Source organism: Saccopteryx leptura, chromosome 3 (assembly GCF_036850995.1).
Source record: "Saccopteryx leptura isolate mSacLep1 chromosome 3, mSacLep1_pri_phased_curated, whole genome shotgun sequence".
NCBI classification, from domain to species: Eukaryota; Metazoa; Chordata; class Mammalia; order Chiroptera; family Emballonuridae; genus Saccopteryx; species Saccopteryx leptura.
Genome location: NC_089505.1, coordinates 57,892,800 through 57,910,219, shown reverse-complemented (window position 1 = coordinate 57,910,219; position 17,420 = coordinate 57,892,800). Strand labels below are relative to the sequence as shown.

Below are 17,420 nucleotides of genomic sequence, written 5' to 3'. Positions count from 1 at the left end.
TGGAATGCTGAAGTCACTGATTCAAAACCCTGGCTTGCCTGATCAAGGCACATGTGGGAGTTGATGCTTCCTGCTCCTCCCCCTCTCTCTCCTTTTTCTCTCTCTCTTCTCTAAAAAATGAATAAATAAAATCTTAAAAAAGAGAGAGAAAGGGGAAGGGGGAAGGGTGGAGAAGCAGATGGTTGCCTCTCCTGTGTGCCCTGACTGGGAATTGAACCTGGGACATCCACATGTGGGGCCGATGCTCTACCAGAGCCAATTATCCAGGGCCTGCTGTTTCTCTTAAAGTCACAGAACCTATCGCTCACATTGAGGAATTACTGTACATGTAAGAAGAATGAAATAAAAGATACACATATTTTCTAAGTAAGAAATTTATTTGATCAGATGACAATATATGAAGATGTTTTAAACTATAAGACTCTATTCAGAGAAAATGTGTATTATAAAGTATATGTTTTTTTATGTAAATGGCACCTAAGAGCAGAATGAATGAGTTCCCCCTATAAATACTGTGACTGTATAAAGCAGGGGTCAGGAAACTTTTTGGCTGAGAGCCATGAATGCCACATATTTTATTTATTTATTCATTTTTAGAGAGGAGAGAGAGAGGAGAGACAGAGAGAGAGAGAAGGGGGGAGGAGCTGGAAGCATCAACTCCCATATGTGCCTTGACAAGGCAAGCCTAGGGTTTCGAACTGGCGACCTCAGTATTTCTAGGTCGACATTTTATCCACTGCGCTACCACAGGTCATGAATGCCACATATTTTAAAATGTAATTCCGTGAGAGCCATACGACGACTTGTGTACGTTACGCATTATCCAATAAAAATTTGGTGTTGTCCCAGAGGACAGCTGTGATTGGCTCCAGCCACCTGCAACCATGAACATGAGTGGTAGGAAATGAATGGACTGTAATACATGAGAATGTCTTATATTTTTAATGTTATTTTTTTAATTAAAGATTTGTCTGTGAGCCAGATGCAGCCATCAAAAGAACCACATCTGATTCACGAGTCATAGGTTCCCGACCCCTGGTATAAAGCATTCATAAAATACTTATGTACTTTAAACTAGGTTGCAAATATAACAGAAGAACCTGCAAACAGTACTTAAAAGCAGGTTTCTTAAGTGACAATTTATTCTACACAGGCATTTGGAGGATTCATGACAATCAAAGCATGGTTACTCTCAGTGAGAAAATGTGTCTCCCCTGAGCAGAACTGAAGCCATGATTACACAGCAGCCCCAAGCTCCCTACACAGTATCCAATCCTTTCAAATATTTGGGAATTTAAATTGAGTAAGTGGGAATCTTTAGTCACTCTAGTTCAGGATAATTAGAAAGAGACGTGGAGAAACTAGGGCTGGGAAGAGGTAAGGGATGGTAAACTGAGGCATAGCAAGGTCAGAGGTTTCTACAGAGCAGCTTAAGCAATAACTAAGGAAATGATGGGGGGTGGATAGTGGCTCCTTGGTGCTGCACCCTGGGGTCTACGGGAAGGAAGGCAGCAGGATCCCGAAGGTCAGAACTGACCTGCATGCTCAAGTTCCTGGCTGGGGCACCACACCCCAGCATGAAAGTCTTCGCTGGAGGGCGAAGTCATTACCTGGCTGTACCAGGAACAGGGCAGAGTGTGTAGGTTACATCAACTTTCCCCAAAGATTCTTCTAGCATCCAAGTGACTCTGTTTTGGAGCCAACATAGGGCCTGGGTTGCAGGAATCAGCAGCTGCAAGTTATAAAACCAGAAAGGCTTCAAACACGTGGATGGAGGACCACAGGAAGAAGGTGATGTCTCCTAGTGCACACTGCTGGCAGCAAAGCATGAAAGTGTCCAATGATTAGAGTGAAATTGAACCATAGGGCAGTATGGACAAGATCCCAGTGTGCGAAGGATGGTAACTACAAAATAATTACATAGCACCCATTATTACTAATTTGAGATATAAAAATCATTGAGGATCTATCCAATATCTGTGCTATTACTCTATAAATATAAATATTTATGCGGGATTTCAAAATATTACAAATGATACACACATTATGGTACAAACGTTATACTAGATTCATACAACAGACTTGATCTTGCTTTTAAACATAGATTTGGGGTTACGTATAGAATAACTTTTGCAGACCATTTTCAGAACTTTAGTCACATAGCTAAGTAGATACCAAAAGATACAGGAAGCATTTTATTGGTGGCTTTAAAAGCAAATTTGGTTTTTGTTTATGTATTTATGCTTTATACAAAGACACACTTGTCCATTTGCATAAATGAATTTAAAGAGGAGATCTGACACTTAGAACTCTTCTGTTTTCTTATCTGCTCCTCTGCTGTCAAGTCTGTGTGGGAGGGCTACTCATTGGCTGTGGCTCCTTTTCTCTGAGTCTTATTGTCTTTCATAGAGGTCTGTATTTAAAAATAGTTTCATGTTCCTCATTCAGGCTAAGTGGTTCTTTAAAGATTCCTAATCTTGAGATTACAGTCTTCTTATCAATGACACTCAAGCATGTGCGCACGTGCACACACACACACACACACACACACACACACTATAATACACATTATAAGGAAAACAGTAAGTGACTTTATATCACCTAATCATAGCAGTGTGTTTTTAAAAATGTTTGTTCCTGGCACTACAGAACAGAACCTGCAAACACATTTAGGTTGATCATTAGAGAAGACCCTTACCATTGTCTGAGGGTGACAAAGTAAGACAAACCTGAACATGGCAGGGTAAGGAAATCCCAAGGTTCTACGCACCCATGGAACATGAAAAACGTGGCTTTGGCGGAATCTAAAATTATTTTCTACTTAGGGAAGGATGTAACATCTAAGTACTCTGCAGAGTGGTTTTGTAATTATCTGTATGCATGTGTAAAGTAAATGGTCTGCATGACCCGATTCCAACAGGAAAGAAAGTATCAACACCATCCCTTTGTAGTTATACATGTGATCTCAGGCACAGAAGGAGATAGTTCAGCTTAATATATCTCTACAATCTGAAAGCTGAGGCCCATTCACCTTTGCTTCATTTCTCCCAAACACATTTCTAATGCAGCATACTGCTCTAGAGACAGCTAACTAGCAAAGTGAAACCAGCCTTTCTACTGAGATGTTCATAAGCCAACATTTGACAAAGAGATTAGAAGCTGGATTTTCAATCTGTGGAATTTACTCAGTGAGTGACCTAGCACAGCCTGAGATACCTTGCCTTTTAATGTTACTTCCAGTTCAACTTCAAACTTAAGCATTGTTTGTTAAAGTGATCAGTTGAACAGTGCCATTGCCATGGTAGAGAAAAAAATTGCCTGTGAGGAAGATGAACCACAACTTGGAAAAAATAAGTAAAAGGCTTTTGTATTGACAGACACTAAGATTTTTAAAAGTGGAAATGATAGTGTATCTAGAAAATACTGTGAAAATATATATCTCAAAATAGAACTAGGCTTAGTCAGAAGGCTTAGGAAAACAACCACTTTAAAAAGGAGAGCTAAAATAACTTTCCCATTTTTAACTCTTCCTCACTTTTCTGCCTTCAGACCATACCAGTCTGGATGTCCTAACACAGAATAATCTAAGAGCAGTGAAAAAGTGCTGCTATTTTTCAGGGTCTCTTCAAGACAATGTTCATCTTGGTAACTTGACTCTTCTCTCCGATCAAGGCAACTGATGGACTTTAAATGTTTTTGGAGATATGGGTTCAAAGACCTCGTCATCGTCTTCCACTCCTTCTTCTATTGGTTTCATCTTGGCAGAGGCTCGCTGGTGTGGGGATGACACATCTGTCAAAGACACAGGAAGGACAACCACTTAATGTACAGCCTGTCCTAATGCTGGCATGATGTGTCAATTTTAAACTCCAACCAAAAACTCAAACCCCTGGGAATCTATTGCTGGTACTAGGAATGTAGTTTCCCTTAACACTATACTTTCAATCTAGCATTTCAATAAGACAACCAAGTCAAGAAGTAATTCTCAGTCATGAGAACGGGTGCAGAACAAATTCCACTGCGTGTGCTTGTATGATATGAGCTTCTCAAACACACACAGTTCCCAGTGGGTTGCCCTAAAATCTTTTTTTAGGACTCAGAATGTTCCTCCATTAATATCATACCTGGTGACTGGAGTCTCTGGAAAGCTTAATTTCCCAAAGGTTTGGTTTTATTCTAAAACCGTTGAATCTAACACCATCTGTAGTGCCACCCAAAAGAACAGTTCTTGCCACCACCTGTCCAGCCATTCTGTGAACTAATAGGAGACGGTAAAGGGGCAGGGGCCATGCAGGACAGGGAAAGGGTCTAGGCATGCAGGAGGGAGGAGCCAGGTGGAGGGAATAGAATCCCAAGTAGCAAGAAGGGCAAGAGCATCCCAGGGCCTTTTAGAATGCTATTTAATCAAAAGGACCAGGCTATAAATGATTCACTCAGTTAATCCCTCATTCATTTGCACATTCACCAAAAGCTTATTGAGCATTTATCATATAATGGACACCATGTTTGATGTAGAAAATACTGTCTAAAAGAGAACTTATTATGATAGGTGCATAGACTCCTTAAAGTGCCTAATGAGCAGCTCACATGACATCATAAACATAAACTCTCTTCCATATAGTTCCCACATTCAATGTCGGGACCCATCTTGTCAGGACCCACGCACTCCACTCACACCTGTGCCACATTCCTGCTGCCTGCCAACAGGGCCAAGTGGCATTCAGCCAGTGCTGAGCTCAGGCCGGGTGTAAGGTTGATGATGGAAGAACAATGGGTGAAATCTGACTCTTCAAACATTAGCTGTACAGCAAAGGTGAGTAGCAGGATCCCATAAAGACAGGAAGCAGAATGGCGACAAGAAATTTATCCAGACCAGCTGTTGATCCTTGGTAAGATTCAGCAGCAGCCAGCAGGGCCGGCCGGCTCTGCAAGCGTTCTGCACTCAGCAAGGAGGCCCGGAGGCCAGCAGTCAGCCCCATGGTACAGGGCAGGCAGCACGCACACTGCTCAAGACCAGAGGCTCAGGAAACAATTCTAGGGTTCAAGACCCTGCTCTGCTGCTTCCTAGCTGTGTGACTTGTGCTACATTACTATGCCCCTCTAGGCCTTAGTTGCCATATCGTAGAAAGCAGATATTCACAGGCCCTACCTTATGGGGTTGTTGGGACGATTAAATAAAACAATCATGTAATGTGCTTAACATGGTGGTGAGCACATAGAAAATATCACTAAATGTCATTTATTATTAACTATATAGTCATGGCCATACATCTTGGGAAATGCCACTACCAATAGCCACATCTTCCAACATAAAAAGGTCATAATTATGCAGGTCTGGACTTAGGTATAGCGTTTGTTGTACATACACAGAAATTATTCACTTTCAAACATTTATAGTCACTTAAAGTACCAAGTTTCTTGAAAGACAACTACTGACACACTGTAGAAAATAAGCCTGTATTAAAATGGTCTGTCACAGAGCACAGCATGGCAGAGTGCTCCCAGGCAAGTTCTTGCCAAACACAACCTCCAATTCACACGGCTACTCAAGTGGCAATGGATACTATGTGTGTGATATGGGGCAAGTGATCTCATTCCTCTGTGCCTGGCTTCCCTATCTGTAAAATAGGAATAAAAAGAATATCTACTTCGTATAGCTGTTAGAAGGAATAAATGTCTTAATAGTAGTAAAATTCTTACTCAGATTAGTGTGTGGAATATGATAAATGCTTTGTAAATACTTGTAAGTCAATAAATGACTGTATTAATACGGTCTCGGAGGGCAATAGCCTAAATAATTAGAAAACTTGTTAAAATCCATCATTGCCCATAGGGAGAGCAAAGAAAGGATGTGGGATGAGTACTTGAATAGGGATTTGTGTTTCTCCATCTAAATGGCCCTGAGTGCACAATGTAGTTATTCTTTTTTTTTTTTTTAACAATGGCTTCGAGTTATGATTGAGTCTCATGAAATATTAACTTGGGCTGAACATTTGCAATCAGATAAAACTCTCAGAACAAACAAGATGGCATTAAACCAAATCAATAATGTAGAGCATTTAGACATAATTGTATACGACACAATGGAAGCATGTCCAGTTTATTTTGACTAGGGAGTGGACTGATTGACCTCTAGTTTTTAGGCCCATCTATCAAACCAGGGGTGACAACCGACAGTATCCTGAGGCTGCTATCTACAGGGGACCAAAATGTTCTGCCCCTCTCACTACCCCACTAATTCCTGCGTTTTCCCACAGAGAGAAAATGAAGAGAGGGCCCAAAGCAACTGCAAATGAACTAGTGAAAACTTTCCAAGAGCTTCCAGTTTCTCTGTGAAAGAACTAATTCTGTTCACACTATATTTGCCTGCAAGAAAAAGGTGTAGTGGTTACTATATAATATTAAAAGATAGTAAGGCAGGAGTCATTCACAGTCTTGGGTGGCATCCTTTCCATCTCATCCAAGCTCTGGAAAACTCACTGATAACCAAATACAACCATCCTTTTCCTCTTCTCCTTTTGCTTTTCTTTCCACCTAGAACGGTCTTTCCATTCCCATCCCTCTCCAGCAATTCTCAGCCATTCTTCAAGGTGTAGTTCAAACCCCACCTCCTTCATCTGCAGTCTTTCCTGAGTCTTTCTGTAGGGAGATTCTATTTTCCTCTATATAGCAACAGCCCTTACACATTCTGGACCAAGATGAGGCCAGAAGTACGTGCACTTCTCTCTTAGTGGAAAACAAGCATCTTGAGGGCTCTAACCACAGTGTCCCCTCTCCTGCAGCCTCAGAAGTACCCCATACATAGCCAGGTCCTTGGTAATTAGTGCATGAAAACAATCCCTCTGAAACTCTGCACAGGGTCTTAAGAGAGCTGATCCTGGATGTGGGAGAGGCACAAGGCCAGCACATTTCATCTCTGATGGGTCAGGCAGCAATCAAGTGCAGGAAGGTCTTGGGTCAGTCAATCCTCACAGTGGAAAGGGGCTGTTGTCGCTATATTCTGCATTGTGTTCCGAGGGAAATCACTTTCAAATAGCTGGCTGATCTGACAGTGCTTACAGCAAAGAGCACTGTCCTCCCAGTAAACATCAATAAGGTGTGGCAGTGCTATCACCTGATACCAAGTTTCATCCAGTCAGCTGCTAGAGGCTGGGTTAAATGTTGGGGAAATAAAAACTAAACAGACACAGTGTCTGACTCCCTTATTTGTCAGGAACTCAGTGCACTTTTCAGAGTAATTCATGCTCATCACATACACACTATCATTTCTACTTTATGTCCAGAAGCTAACCTTGAACACCCTGTGTAAGCAGACAGAGTGGGGCAGCTGCTGTGAATGAATGCCTTTCTCACCAGGGAGCAAACCACTTCAAACACATTCTGGCACAACAAACCAGGAGGCCCTAATAGTCCCACAAGATTGCCTTTTTCTGCTAAAGCTCTTTTCACATGGAGCGCTAGATTCACTTTCATTTCAGGCTTTGTGGGCTGGGTTAGAACCCACAAGTCCCCAGGTCCCAGTTTCCACAACAGCAGTGCCCGTTGCTCTTTCCCCAGCGGGCAGATGCACCTGAAGCTGTGCAACAGAAACTCAGCCTCCCTGTAACTGCCACGAGCCACTCAGTGCCGCTGGCTGCCTGACCCCCCAAAGGGATCACGGTCGCTGAGAGAGCCCACCCTTCAGGCCAGAAGTCAGGAACTTTTTTGGCTGAGAGAGCCATGAACACCTCATATTTTAACATGTAATTCTGTGAGAGCCATACAATGACCCGTGTACGTTATGCATTATCCAATAAAAATTTGGGGTTGTCCCAGAGGACAGTTGTGATTGGCTCTAGCCACCCACAACCATGAACACGAGTGGTAGGAAATGAATGGATTAAAGTTATTATTTTTTTAATTAAAAATTTGTCTGTGAGCCAGATGCAGTCATCAAAAGAGGCACATCTGGCTCGCGAGCCATAGGTTCCCGACCCCTGCTTCAGACCAACCTCAGTTAGCCTGGGCTTCCTGCACTTCCGAGCGCCAGGAACTGGCCTCCCGTGGAAAACTGCCACCATCGCAGTCCCCAGAAATGCAGGTTTCTAAGAGCAAGGAGCTCACCTGGGCCCTAGACCTGGTGTCCTCCATCCTCAGCAGGCGATCTGCTGCATCAGTGGAAAGACTCAGAGGCCATCATTCTGTTGCTAGAAATCATTATTTTGTCCACTAATAAATCCAAACCCAATTTGCAGTGTGCACAAAGACAGAGAGAGAGAATGTCCTGCTTTAGGGATCTACCTTACATTTCACAAGTTGAACATTAACAGATTCTTTCTACAAATTGGCCTGGTTCTTCATTAATTTTATGCACTGATGCATCATCAGATATTTGCCTAGAAGGCCCAGTGTCTTACCCAGATGTGAGAGCACCCGGAGGGCGGAGGGGCAATATCTAACGTCTTTAGTTAAGTGCTGGTCAGATTACTTTTGCCCCTTGAGGCATTAGTATGAGGTCATAACCTCGGTATAGTATTTCTACTCTTTTCCTCATTCCATATTCCAGAGAAGCAAATAATTACATATTCATAAGTTTTCCAGAAAACTTATTTTTATCATTCTATTAAAACCACTTCTACAGTTGGGAGACAAAACTGGTTAAACTATCTCCTTTGGTGCCTATTATAATAAAAAAGAGATAATCAACATTATTATTATTTTTTCTCTTAGCTGTAATCACCTTCTACATAGTTGGCTCAGGCTGTCAAGTAACAGAATTTATTACGAAAGTATGTAGAACAGTCTCAGACTGAACTGCAATCCAGAGTTATCTAGTGTAAAATGGTTAAACAGTTATGACAAGAGTTAATGTTGCTTGAGAGATATTTCATATTACATCAAGTAGGAAAAAAAGTCTGCCCCCAAAACTTACATGTCCCTTCCATAGATACCAATGCACCCAGCAGATACAGCCGCAGAGCAGAACTTGCTGGGAGCTGCACCCCACACTCCCAGTGAGCTCAGGAGAGACAGGTAACTGTAGCACCAGGCGGCACTTCGGAGGGCAAGAAAGGAAAACTCAAATGCAAAAAACACAGGCTAGAGTAAGTATAGAAGACAGACTTAGAAGAGCCCTGAACCAAACAGTGAAGACCTTCACTAGTGCCAGAGCACGGGGAGTGACAACACCACGGACACCCACAGGGAGATTTGGATCCTGGCCGGAAGCAGTCTTTCCTCAACAGACCTGTTCACACAGCAGCTAGTGCCAGATCTTAGTTGAAGGAGACAGAAGCTTGCTATCAAGACCCTTGTGTTGCAAGTTGCCCACGGGTCTCTGTAAAGGGTCGGGTAGGCTCAGATTAGGCCACCAGACCCTTTTGTCTTCGTAAAATCCTGAGTCAAAGAACCACAGGCAGTCACAGAGATGTAAATTACAGCTCAGGGAATATAGTCAGTAATATTGGAATAACTATGCATGGTGTCAGGTGGGTACTAGGCTTGTTGGGGAGATCATCTTGCAAGTTATATAAAAGCCTAAACATTATGCCATACACCTGAAATGAATATAATATTGAATGCCTTAAAATACTTAAAAAATACTTTTTAAAAAAGAGAAAGAACCATAGGAAGCCTTGTATACATAGACCACAAAGATCATATGTAACAGTCAAAACCCCAACATGGAATACTTAAAGATTAGGTAAGAGAAATTGCCTTTGACAGAATGCTATCCTTATTAAGTTTATTTTTATTTCAATGTGCTTCTAATTTTCAGGGCCCGAGAGCCTCTCTTGGCAGTCAAAGTAAACAGACTTATTTGTTGCTCTTAAATCCAGAATGAAGATCACCCTTGTTCTAGGGAATAAAGAAATGACATTGTTTGCTCTATAGATAAATGTAGTCCCATGATATAAAGTTTGTCAAGTGACATTTCTCTCTGCTTCACACGCACACACTAATTATTAAACCGGGCGACACTTCTGTAAACTAGTTAATGTAATATAAAGTTCCCCCCCTCCTCTATTAACTTTGATGACATTTTCTTTATTCTTTTCAATTTATTATTTTTTTTTATATTTAACCATCTGGCTGACTGCTTCAGCAAGTAATCAAAAGCTTACAGGGGCCCTGGCCAGTTGGCTCAGCGGTAGAGCGTCGGCCTAGCGTGCGGAGGACCAGGGTTCGATTCCCGGCCAGGGCACATAGGAGAAGCACCCATTTGCTTCTCCACCCCTCTGCCACGCTTTCCTCTCTGTCTCTCTTCCCCTCCCTCAGCCAAGGCTCCATTGGAGCAAAGATGGCCCGGGCGCTGGGGATGGCTCTGTGGCCTCTGCCTCAGGCACTAGAGTGGCTCTGGTCGCAACATGGTGACGCCCAGGATGGGCAGAGCATCGCCCCCTGGTGGGCAGAGCGTCGCCCCTGGTGGGCGTACCGGGTGGATCCCGGTGGGGTGCATGCGGGAGTCTGTCTGACTGTCTCTCCCTGTTTCCAGCTTCAGAAAAATGAAAAAAAAAAAAAAAAAGCTTACAGGGGTTTAGAATTTTAATCATACAATTTTTGATAAATGGGAATGGGGAAGGATTTAATGGTTTCTTTGCTGGAAAGGATTATCATACCTTTTCCTGTCTTTGACTATTTATGTCACAACTTTTTTTTTTTTTTGTATTTTTCTGAAGCTGGATACGGGAGAGACAGTCAGACAGACTCCCGCATGCGCCCGACCGGGATCCACCCAGCACGCCCACCAGGGGGCGACGCTCTGCCCACTAGGGGGCGATGCTCTGCCCCTCCGGGGCGTCGCTCTGTTGCGACTAGAGCCACTCTAGCGCCTGGGGCAGAGGCCAAGGAGCCATCCCCAGCGCCCGGGCCATCTTTGCTCCAATGGAGCCTCGCTGCAGGAGGGGAGGAGAGAGACAGAGAGGAAGGAGAGGGGGAGGGGTGGAGAGGCAAATGGGCGCCTCTCCTGTGTGCCCTGGCCGGGAATCGAACCCGGGACTTCTGCACGCCAGGCTGACGCTCTACCACTGAGCCAACCGGCCAGGGCCTTATGTCACAACTTGTATTTTTTGTGACAGAGACATAGAAAGGGACAGATAGGGACAAACAGGAAGAGAGAGAGATAAGAAGCATCAATTCTTGTTGTAGCACCTTAGTTGTTCACTGATTGCTTTCTCGTATGTGCTTTGATGGGAGGGATCCAGCAAAGCGAGTGACCCCTTGCTCAAGCCAATGACCTTGGGCTTCAAGCCAGCAACCTTTGGGCTCAAGCCAGTGACCATGGGAGCATGTCTATGATCCCACGCTCAAGCCAGTGACCCCACGGTCAAGCCAGTGACCTCTGGGTATTGAACCTGGGTCCTCTGCATCCTAGTCCTACGGTCTATCTACTGTGCCACTGCCTGGTCAGGCCACAATTTTTTTTTTAATTAAAAAAAATGGTGAGGTTGTAAGATTTTTTTTTTTTTTTGTATTTTTCTGAAGCTAGAAACGGGGAGGCAGTCAGACAGACTCCCGCATGCGCCCGACCGGGATCCACCCGGCACGCCCACCAGGGGGCGATGCTCTGCCCCTCCGGGGTGTCGCTCTGTTGCGACCAGAGCCACTCTAACGCCTGGGGCAGAGGCCACGGAGCCATCCCCAGCGCCCGGGCCATCTTTTGCTCCAATGGAGCCTCGGCTGCAGGAGGGGAAGAAAGAGAGAGGAAGGAGAGGGGGAGGGGTGGAGAAGCAGATGGGCACCTCTCCTGTGTGCCCTGGCTGGGAATCGAACCTGGGACTTTCTCACACCAGGCCGACGCTCTACTATTGAGCCAACCAGTGTAAGATATTTTAAAATCTAAACAACTGAGTCTGGATTGAAGCTTTCTGAACAATAACGTTGAAGGGCAGGTGTGGCCTTTCTACCTCACTTCTTTTAGGGGGACTCAGCACCCGCAGAGAGGGACTCAAGCAAAGAAGTGTACAAATCAGGGCAAACGGGAGGGAGGTCAAAGGAAGTTAGTGGCTCCAAAGAGGAGGTTTTCTCTGGCCCAAGGAGTTATCCTCAGGCCAATTCCTCAGTACTCTGAGGGGGCCAGGGCCCAGAGGTGCACAGCAACAGGTCTGAACAGCCAAGAAAACAGTGCAAGTCTGCAGCCCCTGCCTGCACCAAGGAGAAAGCTGTTGGGCGGCAGAGACAGTGGGCGAATTCACAAGAAGGGAGGCGGTTCCAAGATGGCAGCCGCAGAACAGATCCACAGAATTCCCAGTCCATGGGGGACAGTGAGGAGACTGTGAGAATGGTCTCTAGCAAAAGGGAACATGGAATTGATGAACAGAGACAGTAAAGGTATAAAAAAAACGCAAGGATAAGGAAAAAGAAAGGCAACTAGAGATACCCATAGAAACAGAAAGTGGTATGAAAAGCATGATTCAAATAGTAAACAACTACTCAGAGGTTTTAATAGAAAAGGAAAGAGATTTTGCCTGAAAGAATGAGAAATAAGCTAGAAGATACCTGGGGCATGGGGAATAAGATGGCCACACAAGCAAAGCAATAGAAACTCTAGAGAAAAAAGGAAGGCCAAAATATGGAGTAGACTGTGGCATGACTTTTATGTTGTGCACAAAAGCAAAATTCACTGTACTTGATATTAGGAACAGTCTTCTCTGAACAGAACAGGAATGATGACATTGGAACCAAAAAGAAAGAAATGTAGCAACAGGTAACTATTTGGTTTTGAATAAAGCAAGATGTCAACATTTTTTATTTGCTTTAAATTCTGCAAGACAATCCATAGACAAAGGAAGACCTACTTATAGTTACCCAAGAGAACAGAGTATTAATATCACTAAACTGTATACCTAAAAATGGTTAAGATAAACTTTGTTATGCGTATTTTATCATAATTTTTAAAATATTGAAAAATGAAGAGAGAACAGAATTTATATGTTATAAACCTTGGTTGCTTAAAAGTGAAAGAGCCCCATAACAGTTTGAAGGGAGAAGGGGCAAAGAATAAGAAAGGGGTAGCAATGCTAATGTCCTCACCTTTAAAAATGCCTCAGAGAGAAAAAGAAATAGAGATTTATTGTGTTATTTAATGTAACAAAGGTTAACAGTAAAAGAATAAAACCTAGTGACATCACCATACTAAGCAAAGAGTAGAAGGGAAAAGTGAGCTGAGTTCACCTGACCAGTGGTGGCATAAAAGATAGAGCATCGACCTAGGATACTGAACACCCAGGTTCGAAATCCCAGTGTTGCTGGCTTAAGCGTGCAGTCACCGGCTTGAGCGTGCGATCACAGACATGACCCCATGGTTGCTGGCTTGAGTCCAAGGTCATTGGCTTGGCTGGAGCCCCCTTATCAAGGCATGTTTCAGAAGCAATCAATGAACAACTATGAGTTGATGCGTCTCATCGCTCCCCTTCCTATCTCTTTTTCTTTCTTTCTCTTGCTAAAAAAAAAAAAAAAAAAAAGTGAGCTGAGTTAAATCAATATATAACAACACAGCACATTATTTAACATTTTAGACAAAAATTGTTCCAATGTGATTGCTCCTAGGGAACAATTAGGTTGGAAGGGGCAGTTGTTTTCACTGAAATAGTTTTTTAATATTTGATATCTATGTGTGTATATTAACTTGATAATTTTTTAAAATTTTGATTAAAATATGAAAAATGTATAACTGTATATAATCCCTTCATAGCCATTTTACAGATGTGGAAATGCTATGTGAGGACACAGGCCAGAGGATTGGTGAGGGTGGGGCTCTGGGGGCAGACAGCACAGCCCCCACTGGCTGGGGGACCAAAGACCCAGAGGAGATAAATGTCATATTCCTCAACCTTAAGAGGGGAAAATGCAACACATCTCCACACTGGGTGGTTGTGCAGTGAGGACATATGAAAGTGGTCAGGATGCATCAGCTGCTACATCGATGGTTAAATATCCTCAAACAAGTTTATGCTCACATATGGATATGGATGGGTATTTGTAAGGAAAATAGCAAAGCAACAATTTAAAATAAATTTCAGCACTTTCAGGGCTAGCTGAGTAGCCTTGACTAAGTTATTTAAATTCCCTCAGCTGTACTTTATTCATCTACAGAGGGAGGGTACTGCTTTTCAGAAGCCATCTTGGTGGGTCTGAGACCCATTCATGGGCTCTTCCTATTTTTGCTGCCTAGCCACACCTCCTCTCCACCTGTCCGTGTAATTCATGTAAAGCTTGTTATTTATAAGTACACAGTTGTTCACAGGGGGAATGGAGTACAAATTGAGTTGAGCAGATTATTTCATGAAACCAGCCTTAAAACTAAGATTGTCGTATTGGCTTTTTGTATCTTTCCAGGTAAATAAATAAATAAGAGTTGTGTTGCTAGTGTCTGCAGACAAGAATACTAACAAATGCAAGCTAACTTGACCTAAGCATATTTGTGTAACTAGGTCACAATTAGTAGGCTGTCCAAAGTATCACCTTGACATTAATAACAACAACAAAACACCTGAAAAGGTGTTTTTGGTCAGTAAGAAATATCTCTCAAAATATTTCATAGTATCTTTCTAAAAATCATAAATTTTAAGTGTAATTTCTGAAAAAATAGATGGTGTAAACTAATAAAACTTTTAAAAGATGAGTTCCAATGGACTTTACTGCCTATACTACCTCAGGTTTAACAAAAAACAAACACACTGAATAGGTCATTTAATCCCAATTATCTAAAATAAAGTACTGTAACTTTAAAGGAAACACAGTATGTCCTCCGGTTGTCATGACAATGCCTGTGTTCAGCACCACTTATTAGAGATGGACCTGCCAAGGGCAATCAATTTGTGTGTGTGTGTTTTATACATTGCATGAGGAGCGCTAAACCTCGTTACGAAAAGAGAAGGTGACAAGGTGCCCTGCTAAGCACATTGGTCCAGGAACAGAGAGAACAAAACTTATATCCATATGCAGGCATTAAATCCTTCTCATATATTCTGACCATCCTGTCCCTTCTAATGACACTTCCAACCATGGAATTCAAGGAAATGAAACAAGCAAGACGAGTTACATTAATTGGATGCTGAGCTCCTAAATAAACAGGCAGAAACCATTTTTTTCTTAGGCTATCTTGTATTTCCTTTTCCTCACTTTAAATGGTAATTTGATGTGGAATACAGAGTGTGTAGTAGAGATAGTGATCTTGCTCTGGATTTCGCATCATGCAATGTGTAAAAACAGAGCACAATGTAAGAAATGGGATCAGCAGAAATTTCACTGAAATAGTTCACCTAAAGTTTTCCTTTGCCTTTTTCTGAACTGTATTTCTATTAAACTGAACATATGCTGTGCAACGTCATGAAATGTTTGTAGAGTTATATCCCATACTGGTCAAGATCTTTAAAATAGTTTTTTCACCTGTATCTGTGCAAGTTCCTTGATCTACTTACCAGTAGACAGAAAAATACAACAAACATCTTAATCACCACCAGGAGGGTACAATCTACAAAATTCCAGAATGTAGGGAATTCTACAACCTAGCTACTCAAAAGTGTAGTTCAGGATCCAGACACATTGGCATCACATGGTACTTTTTAAACGGGAGGACTTGCAGACCTTACCTCAGTCTGCATCAGGATCTTTTACTTTTTTTTTAAGTGAAGCAGGGGAGACAGAGAGACAGACTCCCGCAAGTGCCCTGACCTCCACCTGGCAAGCCCCTACCAGGGGATGCCCTGTCCATCTGGGGACGTTGCTCAGCAACCAACCTATTTTTAGTGCCTGAGGTGAAGGCTCCAAGGGGCCATCCTAAGTGCCCAGGGCCAACTCACTCAAACCAATCTAACCATGGCTGCAGGGGGAGGAGAAGAGAGAGAGAGAGAGAAGGAGTGGAGAAGCAGCTATTTGCTTCTCCTTTGTGCCTTGACCAGGAATCAAACCTGGGACATCCACACTCTGGGCTTATGCTCTACCACTGAGAAAACCAGCCAGGGCCCAGAATCTTTCATAAGACCTCCAAGTGACTCATATGTTCATTTATGTTAAAGACTCAATATTTTAAAGGAGAAACAAAAAAAAACAACCACTCAAAATGGAACAAAAATGCAGAAACACAGAGAGAGAGAGAGACAGACACAGATGAAAGGGAAGCTCAGAGATTAAAAGAAACTTTAGAGATGTATCAACCAACCACAATGGGTACGTGATCACCCTGGTTTGAAAAATAATCACGAAAAGTGTTTATATGCATTTTAATGTTTAAATCTAGTTCCTTGAGTTGATGACTAAATGAAATCATGTAAAAGATGTTTAATTAGGAATATAAAATAAATTTAAGTTTTAGAGAGTAGCATTGTTCGTAATTCTGTAAATGCAGATGAGGCAAAGTGAAAGCTAACCAAAAGCTAAAAGAGCAGTTAGTTTTAAATGTTCTACGTGGAACCCTTGTACAAATAATAAGGCAAATTTTTCATTGAATAGAAATTAACCAATCTAGGAAAATTATCTGCAACACTGCTTGGTCATAATGAATGACGGGGGATGGTAGGTCTTGCCAAAGAAGCAGGTTGGAGGAGAAGGAAGTAACTTTAGGAGAGGTCACCTTCTCACTGAGTGTAGGTGGACACATCAGCATGGGGGTGACTAATAGCTGCTGTGCCTCGCTGGCAGAGCTGGCAGGTTCAAATGCACAAATGGGTTTGAAAGTGGCCTGGAAACTATAAAGCACTAGCCAAATGTTAAAGCATTTTTTCTATTCGTTTTAAAAAACACAGAGACAATGTGGTCTAACAGGATGGGCTTTGGAATCAGACAGGATACTTAGGTTTGTATCCCAGCATCTCCCCCTGTGGAACTGCAACAAGTGAATAAGTATCTCATATTTCCAATTTCCTCACCTGTAAAATGAGGTAATACTCACTGTGCTAGACTGCGTTATTGTGAAAATACCTGCCTTCCCTCCCCCAGCAGGTCTCTTCCTGTGCAGCCCCTGTAGGAGGATTACAGATCCATTCACTCATGGCAGTTGTGGCCAAATGATTCTCTGGTCCAGAGAACACAAGCGGAAATGGTACATGCCTTTTCCACGTGGGAGCTCTAAGAGCCTGGCATGATTCTGCCACCACTGTCTTTCCTCTGCGAGGAGTGGCAGTGACCCACACAGTGACTGCTCCTTCAGCGTCCCAGAGGGAGTTGGATAAGGGCCTGGGGCAACCCCCACAGCACACAGGAGCAAGAAAGCAGTCTCTTGCTCCAGAGATTTGGACTGTCAGTGCCACACAACCTAGCAAACACTGATCTACCTTCTTATGTGTGGGTTTACAGTGAATATTAGATGTGATTATGTACAGAGAGTACCTGAAAAATTAATAGCTGCCATTGTCAATTAACATTTGTTCCCTTCTCCCCATTAGCATTCAGGAAGTTGATACCACTGCAGGGAGCAGCTGCCAGACTCCCATTTGCACATC

General features: G+C 42.8%; 1 protein-coding gene across 3 annotated transcripts in view; it reads right to left on the bottom strand.

Annotated features, from left to right (window-relative positions):
- Positions 1 to 2,182: 2,182 nt before the first annotated feature.
- Positions 2,183 to 17,420, bottom strand: part of BVES (blood vessel epicardial substance) — a 38,750-nt gene continuing 23,512 nt past the window's right edge. For all 3 annotated transcript variants that reach the window (XM_066373571.1, XM_066373573.1, XM_066373572.1), the window contains one exon: positions 2,183 to 3,792. In XM_066373571.1, the coding sequence (XP_066229668.1) occupies positions 3,668 to 3,792 (125 nt within the window). In that variant the 3' untranslated portion in view covers positions 2,183 to 3,667. The remainder of the gene's footprint in view (positions 3,793 to 17,420) is intronic.